The 12,496-nt window shown below is 29.3% G+C and overlaps 2 protein-coding genes across 2 annotated transcripts; one reads left to right on the top strand and one right to left on the bottom strand.

The window, feature by feature from the left end:
* The first annotated feature begins 560 nt into the window (after positions 1-560).
* LOC135120656 (uncharacterized) lies at positions 561-7,522 on the top strand. Its single transcript, XM_064044993.1, has 9 exons — positions 561-641; positions 3,667-3,745; positions 4,126-4,169; positions 6,420-6,503; positions 6,733-6,819; positions 6,909-6,994; positions 7,087-7,147; positions 7,203-7,281; positions 7,422-7,522. Exons 1-9 carry the CDS (start codon positions 561-563, stop codon positions 7,520-7,522), a joined length of 702 nt encoding a protein of 233 aa, XP_063901063.1.
* A 999-nt stretch (positions 7,523-8,521) lies between these two features.
* LOC135120657 (heat shock cognate 71 kDa protein-like) lies at positions 8,522-10,455 on the bottom strand. Its single transcript, XM_064044994.1, has 3 exons — positions 10,344-10,455; positions 9,935-10,159; positions 8,522-9,871 (listed from the first exon to the last, which is right to left on the bottom strand). The coding sequence occupies exons 1-3, from the start codon at positions 10,453-10,455 to the stop codon at positions 8,532-8,534; spliced, it is 1,677 nt and encodes a 558-aa protein (XP_063901064.1). The 3' UTR covers positions 8,522-8,531.
* Positions 10,456-12,496: the final 2,041 nt, after the last annotated feature.

Here is a 12,496-nt window from a genome sequence, read left to right as displayed (position 1 = left end):
AAAAGGTAGTTTCATTCTAATGCTTAAAAATTTTAATACTAAGGCTATTACCTATGTAAACTTTCTAAACCGTTGGAAGTTAGCAGAAGTTAGCAAAAGTTATTTTATTTCCAAAATTGAAACAAACCAGGAAACTTTGTTAAAGACTGTAGGCCCATAAGTTTACTATCCTCCAGAGTAAATTTGCGGAGGCTGTGGTATTCGCAAACTTAATCTACTTTGCAAAAGGAACGAACATTATTCCAGAGAGTCAACTCGGTTATGAAAACCGCACCACATACCAACAGGTTCTATAACTATCAGAATGTGTCATTAAAGCCTTTAACAATAGAAAATATACCATTTTAGACATTGAGAAAGCTTTCGATTTGACATAGATGGCTTGTCTTTAAGATAACTGAGCTTCACTTTCCTAGGCCCTTAGTCCAGGTGAAAACCATACACTAATTAATTGTTCATAGTCCGTTTAGGCGTGGTTAATCTAAATCTGATGGATTTAAACTTGGGAGTTTCTCAATGATTAACTTTATCTCCGCTTCTAGTCGGTTTATATGGTAGAGATGGCCAGATCAACTACCGTATCACTGGCCCGAGATGCGGACGACACAGGAATGTTCTGTCATTTTAATCAACGACACTGGGTATTAAACACTTACAATTTTATTATTACACGCTGGAAACCTGGTTTACTAATTATAAGGTAACGATCAATGCTTCTAAGAGTGTAGCGATAATAATTTCAAGAAGCAGAGTTAATATTCAAGAGTGCCAAACTCTACATATATTTAAACTTCTATTCTGTAAAGGCCTCGTATTAGGCACTTAGGGTTATTATAGATCATAAATTTACTTGCAACACTCATATTGAGTACGACCTGAGAAAAATGATGCTGCCAAGGATGTCCCACACCCATTAATATGGTAGGCGCAGTAAACTCCACTTAAAAAAAAGCAACTTTTTTATGAATCCATTATTCGCCCAAATATGGTATATGCTTCCGTTCCTTGGGCCTACTCTAGGCATCATATAAGTAGGCTACAGATTTTTCAAAACGAACTCCTTAGAATAATCACAGTGACTGTCAGTCGAAAGAAATTAATGCTTTGTTCTTACAAATGGCGACTAAACACTATAAAGTATACAGTTAACATACCAATAGTTTAGTAGCCACTTCTGTTGTAACTCAAGGCTAGTATCACAGGTATAAAAGACCTAAACACATCTCAAGGTCGCTTCCTTTGAGCCCCAATTTATTACCATTTTTATTTTTTGTTGATTCATATTTAATATATTTTAATTCCATATAAAATAGCGACAGGATACATATAAATTGTTATTTCAAAAGGCTTAAGTCAACCTAAGTATTTTTAAATTAGCTAACATATAAAAGAAAAATAGCACACACGTAGTATATTTACATATTATATTACCCCTTAATTATTTATTTACTTAACTTATTTACTTATTTTAATCTAATTTTTCTTTATATTATATTTTTTTGTTGTTGTTACTTTTTTTCTTCTTATAACTTGTTAGCTGCTACCCAAGCATCGAAGATGACGACCGCTTGAGAAAGACTGGATCCTTCTTTACCTCTCTCATAGTTTAAAGGGGGATAAGGATTAAACATTAAAGTTGTTGTTTATTTCCATATCTACTGTAGTATGTCAGTAATTAATAATTAAAAAGGGTAAATTCATTTTCATTTTAACAAGTAATATGTATACATATAATATAAAATCTAAATTAAAACACCTCTCACTCTCACCCTCTAATCTATAGAGACATTTAAAAGTTGTGTCCTTTGGCTTAGCGGCTATACCGCTGTTTCTAAATGATGGTAAAAAATATATTAAATAGAGTTCGTCTTTAATTTTAAAAGGATTAAGGAAGTTTACGAACTTTTAAATGGCGCTCAGTTAAAAAGTTTCGTTTATTAATACTTAACTGCTCTTTCCTCTATTATGTTTATTACGAAACTCAGCTTAATTAAGTTGTGTCACTAAACTATACACTATAATATCTTACTAGTCTTTACTCTCACTTTCATTATTTTTGGTGCCTCTAAATCACTCAATTTGATTCACCTAGCAAGTTTAGATTGGAGGTTTCTCTTCATTGCTCCGAGAAAATTGTTTTATACGTTTTAAAGTGCTGTATTATATTTTAAATAGATTTTAGCTTGTAAAAATGTTGTTTCGTTACATTCAAAATTTATAGCTCACACCTTTAAGTGTAACAAGAATTTTTATATAAATTTATTAAAAACTAGTGCGGAGGTAACCTAAATCTTTAACAACTTAATTAAATTGGAGCTACCTGATGTGAAGAAGTACTGAAGTTATCATAAAAACAAACTGAGATGAGGAAGGTTCGAAGGCTGCAAACGCAGGCTGACATCATACGCAAAACAATCAGGTTACCAAAATGACTGTTTTTGCAGACTTAAAAAGTTTTTTAGAAGTAGCATATTATAAATAATCAAAGGTATAATACAAAATAACTTTTCTGGGCACTTCGATAATATATATAATTACTTTGTACACGAGCACAGCATTTTTTTAATTAACAAACTTCAAAGTAAACAGTAGTACGCACAAGCACATATATTCACTACATAGGAAACTTTTTAGCAGCAATGCGCGCATAGCAGATATTGTTGGAGGCGTCAGCCGTCAGTACTGAACTTAAACTTTGCAACTATTTTAAAATATATACTTACGAAAAACCCTTAACCCTAACCTAAACCCTTCCATAGTTTTAAAGCAACGTTTACAATTAGGTGTCATAATATTAATTCATAATTATTTGGCAACCACTACAAATTTATTTTAATAACGATCAAGGTTTGTGCTAACCCCGATTTTTAAAACTTTTCTACAATAAAATGTCGTTACCTGAACGGTTAAGGGCCATTACCTTTCTAACATGAAGGGAAACTGATTGAGAGGTTGAGGGTTTAGTAAAACTTTTGTTGTAAAAAATCATTAAAGTAAATAAATTAGTCACAAAACAGCTGGAGTCTGATAATAAGATAGGCACCTTCTCCGAGCGATGCACTTCTTGGTATTTCAACTTTCGGTTAAAAAAGTTGGCAGGGGCTCCCTTTTAGCGCTTAAAATAATAAGATACAGCTTTTTTCTAAAAATGAATCGCATTACCCTAATAAGAAAGGTGTCACAACTCGTGCTAATAAACAGCAATGATAACACGCAGCGACTAGTAAAAGTCATGAACTCCTTAATAAAAGTACTGAAGTGTAATAAGTAATATTCTTCTGCCTACATTAACTATGGCCCTAAATGCTAGCTAGCATTGCTTTAATCTATTTTTTAGCAGCAGTCTCTCATATACTTTAAAGAGAAAATGTTACTCAACGGTATAAAGATATCCTCTAATTAAAGTTACTATTTCATTATGTGTTTTAACGCCATAAAAATAACAAAAGGTAGAATTTCGTAAGTAATTACTATAGATTTTATATGGTGTACATCGCTGGTTAAAAGGTTTAGTAACTCGTGACCAACTTGAGTTTTCTAATACTAATGCCCAGGAAAACATAAAATTCTCTTTATTTTCGCCGTTTATTTTTTTCTAATATTAGTTTTTTATTTTAAGTTAGAAGTATTAAAATTCTTACTATCTTTATGTTAAAAACATTAAAGAATTTGAAGTTTATACCCTTTCTACAAGAAGTAAAATATCAAAATAAATTAAATTCTTTTTGTAGAATTCCGTATTTCTGTAATAATATATATCAACAATATCTTTCTTAAAATAATAACTAGATTTATGCATACCTAAATGCGTTATTACTCTTATTTATCCTCGTTTCAAATATACTTTGGGGATTTTTTCAAAAACTAAAGTCTAATTTATTTCGACTTATTACTATTCCATTAACATATATATATAATACAGTTTATTATATAGTTTGAATTTTTAGTTTAATTTTAATTGTTTAAAAAAAAGAATAATAAATTTCTTTGTAACTCAATTATATAATAATTATAAACTTATTATAAAGAAAGTGGTTTGTGGTTTGTTTTAAACGTATTATCCTCTCTCTTTTAATTGTTTACCTTATACTCCTAAATTTCAAAATTAAATTTTTTTTTTCACAGATTTTAAAACAAGAATTAAGACAACTCTCCCTACAAAGTTTATCGTAATTACTTTATATTCTATTTGATTTATTTATATAACATATGGAACGTAATTAAGTTTGCTTGCTTTATTATTTATTATAATTTTTTTTTACATAAATTACATAATAACCACTACTCTTTTATATGCTTTAATATTATTAATATCTTTTTACTAACTTTATTATGTGCATTATTATAGTTATTATAAACTTTATTATATATATTCTTTAAGAATATTTATTGGGCTATAAAAAAATTTTCGTTATTTTAGTATAAATTTAATTTTGGAATGTTTTTACTTAAATTGTAACTTATAATAGGCAATATAAAACTGAGCAGAAAAATAACATGAAATTGTAGTAATTAATATACGCTATTAAAGTAATTTTAAAAAGGAAATTATTTTTTTAGATAGGAAGTTAAAAATTTACCATTATTAAATGGCGTAGGGAATTTATTAGTCACACCTAGGAAGCTTATTAGAACAGGAATTATACTTTCAAAAAACTTGGCTTTTGCTAAAAATTAAATTTGCTTCCAAAAACTATAAAAAGAGTTGTTTTTATTTAATCTTATAATTTCAAAAATAAATTCAAAGCTAAATATAGGAAAAATATATATTTTTTTTAAACTGGAAAATTGTTTACTTTTATAATTGATCAGCATTAACATTTTTTTTAAAGAAAAATTTGAAGTTTCAACAAATGAGTAGAAGAACTATTAAAAATATAAAGCTAAAGGTAGGAAAAAATACTTTTTTCACAGTAAAAATGTTTACTCAATTAATTTATAAATTATCAAACATATAACAAACCTTCTTTATAAAACATTTAGAATTGCTTCTAAAAAGTATAAAAATGGTATTTTAAGCTTAATGTTGTAAGAAAAATATATTTTTTCAAAGCAAAAGTATTTACTATTGTAAATAAAAAAACAATTGATAAGCTTTAATAAATCTTTTTAAAAAAATTTAGAATTACTTAAAAAAAAGTATGAGAACATTGACATAAAGTAGCCTTTTAAAAATTTAAGTAAAATTTAAAGTTTAATGCTTTAGGAAAATATTTTAAAGCAAAACTGTTTACTATTATATTTAAAATACAAATTGATAAGCATTTTTTTTAAAAAATACAAAGTTTCAACAAAAAAGTAGTAGAACGGTTAAATACATTAAGAGAAATGTAGGGAAAATATATTTTTTCAAAGTAGAAACGTTTACTTCTTAAGCGTATAATAAATATAGAAAATCATTTAGAGTTGCCTCTAAATAAGAATGGTTGACTTAAATTAGTCTTTTATAATATTAAGTAGTAATTATATGCTGTAAGGAAATTAAATTTTTACAAGAGAAGTATTGTTTTATGTAATCAAAAAGTTATAGGCAAGGATGTAACAATATCTTAAAAAAATTTAGATTGCCGTAAAAAAGTATAAGAACGGTTGACTTAAAATAGCCTTTAAAAAATTTAAGTAAAATTTTTAAGCTAAAATGCTATAGTAAATTAAATTTTTTCAAAGCAAAAGTGTTTACTATTATATTTAAAAAAAATTGATAAGCACTAAATTATAAATTTTTGGGTAAAGTATAAGTAGGCCAATAATTTATATATTCAAAAAGACATAAATCCTAAAGCTCACTTATTGTACTTGTTATTTAAAATAAACAATAACATAAATTAAAAATAGATTAAATAAGTTATTTTTGGATAATAACACTTCTAGGAAAACTTATTGTAAAAAAAAATTTCCTTTTTACCGTGAAGTTATTTTTTTAATGAAGTATATATATATTTAGTGTAAAGTTTGCTATATCCCATATACAATTTTACTACGATAAATAAATAAAGTATAACTTTTTTATTAACTAAAATCCATGATACTATGACTCTATTCCCATATATATTTTTACACTACAATAATAATTGATCAGAGTATAACTTTTCTATTAGCTGATCTTAATTTAAAGTAATTGCTAACAAGCATAACAAGTTAAAGATTTTTTGGTATTATCTTTAAAAAAAAACTTTCTTTTCATTAAAACTAACCAAATACCAGCTTTAAAAAAAACTTTTTATATATTGTTTTTGCTGATTACCAAAATATCTAAGCATATATATATTTGTAAGTTAAGGTTTCTGTTAACCGTATTCTCTAAATAATTTTTACTACAGTATTTAACTTTTTCATTACTAAGTTTCTAGTAATCTTTCCTTGTGTAATTAATTTATTATAATAAATAAATGAATAATGACGTTTCAAATTCTATCAAGTATGAAAACGGCCGATTGCTTGCCTCATCACTTTACAATAAAGCCAGCCCTTTCCTTCTTTCGCTATCAACAAAGTTTAATGAGGTAAAAAAAAGATAGCTTTAACAAAATATTAAAAGATTTTATTTATTATTATAAAATTTATATATATATATTATCAACTCTAGAGACTATAAATTTTTGTATAACTAGCTTGAATTAAGTTAAAGTTTAATACTTTGAAACATAACTCGTTAATAAAAAGTTAATATATAATTTAGCAAAAACCATTATCTTAACATTTGAAAAAGTTTAATAACTTTTTTATATAAAGATTACTGGTTACGACGAAATTCTCGCTCTTAAAGAAAAAGTTCTTAAAGCAGATCTCGATTTTTCATCTTCACGAGAAGCATTTAAAGTTTCTTAATTATTATTATTATAATTTATCAATATTGGTAAAGTTATAATTATTATTATTACCAATAATATTATTATAACTAATTAAAGGAAGCCCAATTACAGTACAATAAAGTAATTCAAGAGCGCAACACCTGCCAGCAGGATATTAATTCCTTATTACAAAGAAAACAAATGTACTTTCTCTTCTTATTATTATTACTATTATTATTATTATTATTATTATTATTATTATTATTATTATTATTATTATTATTATTATTATCAGGTGGGGAGAAAAAGAAGTTAAATTTTTTACTGAACTATGCCAAAAAGAATATCACTTACAAGTTTTTATTTTATTTCTTTTATACAATAACTAAATAATAATAATAATAATTAAAGGAACTTAAAGAAAAACTCGATGGCCAATACAAGTCCAGCGAAGCACTAGTGGAAGCTCGCTTAAACGAGCTTATGTCCGGTAAGTTATATTATTGTTAATTAAAATTAATATTATTATTACTAATTATTATTGTGTTATTAATATATTTATTATTATTATTATTAACGTTGTTGTTATTATTGTTACTATTATTATTGTTCTTATAATATAAATTTAAGGGTTAAATGCAGTACAACTCAACAATTTTTTGAAGCTTCTTATCTGTTTTACTTGGCAAACTTTTCATAATAATAATAATACGAAGTTTAGAGCGCATTAAAGTAATTACTAAGTTTTTATGCAAAGCATATTTATATAGAAATGGCCATGTAGCAATGTGCAAACGCACGTGCTTTCTTTTTTTTAAAATTTATAATGCGCTTTTATTAATATATATACGAAAATTATTATTACTATTATTATTATATTGTTATTATTATTTAAAAGTTTTTCGGGAACGGTATCATCAAGAACAGTTATGGAGTGATAAAATAAGAAGTCTGTCCACTTACGGAACTTTGTTAGTCATGGTTACTTTATTATTATTGTTATTATTCGTTTATTTTTACTTTTTATAAAAAAGGGAATCAACTTTGTAATATTATTATTAACCGCAGTAACTTTTGAGCCGAGAAAGAGGAAAAAATTAATAAAAGGTTAATAACAATAGTATATAACAGTAGTAATAATAATAAGTTAATATTTTTTTGTTTGAATATTAGAACTCGAAAACGTACTAGACCAAAAATATAATGAAACAGATTTTTATAATAACGTTTCAGTTTATTTGAAAAGTTTCCAGCAAGAATTAGCCCAAATTAAGTTAAATTTTAAATTATTATTATTATTATTATTATTATTATTATTATTATTATTATTATTATTATTATTATTATTATTATTATTATTATTATTATTATTATTATTATTATTATTCAGATCCAGCCTCAATAATCTGAATCCAAATACAGATGAAAGCCACCAAGAAAATCACATATCACAGGAACCACGTGACGAGTCACTTATAAAAACTTATGAGAAATTTTTTTCTCCTACTAAAATTTTATTAACGAGTGCAACTTTTGCGTTAAGCTGTTTGGGATTTTATTTTATTAACAGATAAATATAAAAAAATAAACTTTACTCTATCTTTCATAAATGTGCCAAAATATTCATGTATATGTTATTCACAACAAAAATATACCCGACAGAAATAAAAAATTTTATTAATATAAATTTTTCAAGTCAATAAAAAAAAGTTGCGAAAATAATATTAATTATAATAATAATTAAAAAGTAAAAGCATCCAAATCGCGCAGTAAACTTTGCTCAATTTCATTTTTCATTTTCTGGTCTTCGCTGGCGTACAACTTGGCCTCGTGGATCATTCGTTCAATATCTTCCTGCGAATGGGCGTTTCGGTTATTCTCGATGACCACGTGGGACTCCTGGCCGGACGACACGTCTCTGGCGGACACGTTCATTATGCCATTAGCGTCAATGTTAAAAGTGACCTCGAGTTCAGGAACCCCCGCGGGGGCAGGCATTATTCCCTTTAGGCAGAATTGCCCTAGCAGGTTATTGTCACGTGTCAAAGGCCGCTCACCCTCGTAGACGGGGAATTCCACGCTCCTCTGATTGGGCGCAGTGGTTGTAAACATGGACGTCTTGATGCACGGAATGCAAGTGTTTCGAGGGACAACCACGGACATGAGGCCTCCTTCCGTCTCAATTCCCAGTGAGAGAGGTACAATGTCCAGCAGCAGCATGTGCGCAGTGGTGGCGGGGTCATGGCCGGTGAGGGCTGCGGCCTGTACGGCAGCGCCGTAGGCGACAGCCTCGTCGGGATTGATGGACGAGCAGAGCTCCTTCCCGTTAAAAAATTCTCTAAGAAGTGCTTGTACTTTCGGAATACGTGTAGACCCGCCCACTAACACAATATCATCGACTTGGTTTTTGGCCATGTGGGCGTCGCTAAGCACTTTTTCTATTGGTTTCAAACAGCCCACAAACAAATCCATGCACAGCTCTTCGAATTTAGCACGTGTTATAACCAGCGAGAAATCCTTATCGTTATAAAGCGCGTCCACCTGGATTTCCGTGCGAGCAAGCGCCGATAAATTTCGCTTGGCAAGCTCGCATGCCGACCGCAGACGGCGGACAGCACGTGGGTTGGCGGAAATATCAACTTTGTGTATACTTTTAAATTGCTCAAGACAAAATCCCAGCAAGCGCTGGTCAAAATCTTCGCCGCCCAAATGGGTGTCCCCCGCAGTGGCCTTCACGGTGAAGATCCCGCCTTCGATGGTGAGCAAAGAAACATCAAAAGTGCCACCGCCGAGATCAAAAATCAGCACGACTCGCTCATTTTTTCCTTTAGATGTGGCGGTCGGCCCGTCGAGGCCATATGCGATGGCGGCTGCGGTGGGTTCATTTATGATCCGCAAGCACTCAAGACCAGCAATCGCGGCGGCATCTTTAGTAGCTTGCCGCTGGGCGTCGTTAAAGTAGGCGGGGACAGTGACTACTGCCTTAGTGACTTTCTGATTTAAATAGTTTTCCGCCGTTTCCTTCATATATTCCAGCACCATTGCAGAAATTTGTTCGGGATAAAAGTCTTTGAGGCCGCCTAAGAACAATAAAGATCTAGAATTTATAGAGAAAATTCGGCTATGAAGAAAAAAAATAAAACCTTGATAGCGAACTTGTATAACTGGTTTATTCTTTCTATTAACTACTTTAAAAGGCCAAAGTTTTATGTCTAAACGCACCGTTTCATCATCAAAATTTCTTCCTATCAAACGCTTGGCGTCAAAGATAGTGCCTTCAGGATTCATAGCACACTGAGACTTGGCCGCCCCGCCAATATCTCTAAAGTTATCGTGGAACGATACATACGAAGGCGTAGTTCTACTTCCTTATTATATATGAATATAGGTTATTTAAAAAAATTACATTTTTTTCTCAAAATTTAGTTACAATAATAAAAATACAAAAAAGTTAATATTATGCCTTTAAAAAATAATAATATTCTACTGAAAAAGTAGTTATATATAATAAAAATGATATAGAATGCTAATAAAATGTGTTATTAACGTCACCTTGATCATTAGCAATAATTTCTACTTTTCCGTGCTGCAAAACGGCTACACAAGAATAAGTAGTGCCAAGATCGATCCCAATAGCTCCGTCAAAAATTTTTCTTTTCGTCATTTTCTTTACATATATAAACAATAAAATAAAACAATTATTTGTTAGTATAATAATAAAAATAATAAAAGTTACAATTAAAATTATATCCAATATAATTTAACGCCTTCAAACAACGAAAACAGTAAACTACAAGCGAAGGCTATTTAAAACTTATAGCCATGTGCTGATTGCTATGCTCAGCATTAAACACGTGATTAGAAACCCTCACGTGCACAACTTACTTGATAAACCTTAGGCTTTTTTTATTAGGTACTGCATATATGACAAAATCGCGTTTTGAGAATGGTAATGAACGCTTTTTGGTCTGTGCGCATCAGTTTATATAGAGAGTGAAATTTCGAGTCTATCCAAATTTATCTATAAAAAATTTTAAGGAACTGGTTAAGTTAAGCTGGTAATGATACCACATACTATTTAGATAAGCTCATTTCTTAGACCTATAAACGGGAAAATATGGGCAAAGACTATAATTTAATATATAAATTTATTGATATGTATATTCTAATAACAATTCCGTATTGAAGCCTAACTAATTCTTTACATGTAATTTAGTTAATATTTTGCTATATCATCTTTATGTATATATACTATATAGCTGTGATGATAAAGCGCATCCTTCCTCGTTACGGTGCAATGATTCGTTATGGACATTGTGGTTTTCGACTCTCCTTTAGTATAAGAAAAGTAGATTAAGCAGCAGTTGATTATAAATCAAGCCTGTAGTAAGCCAGTGCTATTTTAATATTTTTATATGTATATAACATTCAGGTGCTTCTATTCTTGTCGGTGCTTACTTTATTTTATTAAGTTTATGCTTTTATATAAGCAAGTCAAGTAAATTTAAATACTTTTATATTTTTTATTTATTAATAGAGTTTTTAAAATTGAACTGCGCACATAAAAGAGATTTTAATTTATACAAGAGTGTAAGCACGCGGTGCGCGAGTTCATTTTACAATGTTGACTATACTTGATACCTTGGAGGTTTTATTAAAGAGTACCTTCTTTGTTACCTCTTTAAACTTAAAAGGAGGCTAAGATATTTGCGTTTATGCGGTATACCATGCTGCTAATTTTAATTTTTTATATATACTAAATAACTGACTTAGCTGTTTTATTAATATAGTTAATATAGCTGATAACAGAATTTTAATTTTAAAAAGCTAGAGAAAAGGTAGTAAACTAAGAAATATTGAAGAGGCTTCAAATACCTATAACGAGTAAATCTACCAACTCTCGAGATTATTATATAAATCCGGTGAACTGCACGTACTGGTCGCAATGAAGCGCAAGCAAAAGACTACTTGACAAAGGGGAAGTACTTAGCCATTTTGGAGTATAATGTTGGTTTAGTCTTAAATACTTCGAAATCGTTGCGGTGGGAAAAATATGTTAAAAATAGATTTTAATATTTTCAGCAATTACTTGTAGAAAAAGCCAATGCAGTTGCTAAGCGAATCTTACATGATACTATTATAACTGAAGAGGAGCTCGAGAAGAAGACGATCTTATAATTATCTTCCTTAATTAAATAGCTTGGGTTTTCACTGCTGGCATATGTTGTAGGAATACAATGTATTTGGAAACTAATTGAAAAGATTAGCAAAGCGCATCATAATTTACGCAGATCAGTACGATTATTAAAAAGGTTTTCTATTAATTTACTATATTTATCAGTAAAAATAAAAATCGAAAAAAAAAATTTACAAGAATCGCCTACTTGATATTGAAAAGAAATTAGACACGGCGGCGGACGGGCCCCTTTCTTAAAAAAAACAAAAACTCATAGTTTAATGCGGTACCTCTTACTTAAACCTATGTCTGACTTAACATTGTATAGCGACGCTAAAAAAGGATTATTTGCCACTGTTTAATTATTTCTAATTTTGAGGCTACTGCTTTCAGTATTCAAACGTTAGTCCCTTTAAAGGAGCAGCGGAGTGTATCTAATTAGAATTTAAAGGAATGTGAAGAATATAAAATGTTTATTTTTATTTAGCTTGTTTATGTGGGAAACTTAGCGAAGATCACTCATGGTTTT

This window comes from Zophobas morio, unplaced genomic scaffold, assembly GCF_036711695.1.
Source record: "Zophobas morio isolate AGI-343-1 ecotype UQ-CSIRO unplaced genomic scaffold, CSIRO_AGI_Zmor_V1 ptg000404l, whole genome shotgun sequence".
Lineage (NCBI taxonomy): Eukaryota > Metazoa > Arthropoda > Insecta > Coleoptera > Tenebrionidae > Zophobas > Zophobas morio.
This window is presented reverse-complemented; position numbering and strand designations above follow the sequence as displayed.

What these genes read in the sequence shown, in the direction of transcription:
- LOC135120657 (XM_064044994.1), bottom strand. Translation starts at nt 10,455, where the DNA reads ATGACGAAAAGAAAAATTTTTGACGGAGCTATTGGGATCGATCTTGGC. An exon ending in AATTATTGCTAATGATCAAG is followed by an intron (nt 10,160 to 10,343) that starts GTGACGTTAATA and finishes ATATATAATAAG; the next exon opens with GAAGTAGAACTACGCCTTCG. An exon ending in TATACAAGTTCGCTATCAAG is followed by an intron (nt 9,872 to 9,934) that starts GTTTTATTTTTT and finishes TATTGTTCTTAG; the next exon opens with GCGGCCTCAAAGACTTTTAT.
- LOC135120656 (XM_064044993.1), top strand. Translation starts at nt 561, where the DNA reads ATGGCCAGATCAACTACCGTATCACTGGCCCGAGATGCGGACGACACA. An exon ending in CTTCACGAGAAGCATTTAAA is followed by an intron (nt 6,820 to 6,908) that starts GTTTCTTAATTA and finishes AACTAATTAAAG; the next exon opens with GAAGCCCAATTACAGTACAA. An exon ending in TTATTACAAAGAAAACAAAT is followed by an intron (nt 6,995 to 7,086) that starts GTACTTTCTCTT and finishes TATTATTATCAG; the next exon opens with GTGGGGAGAAAAAGAAGTTA.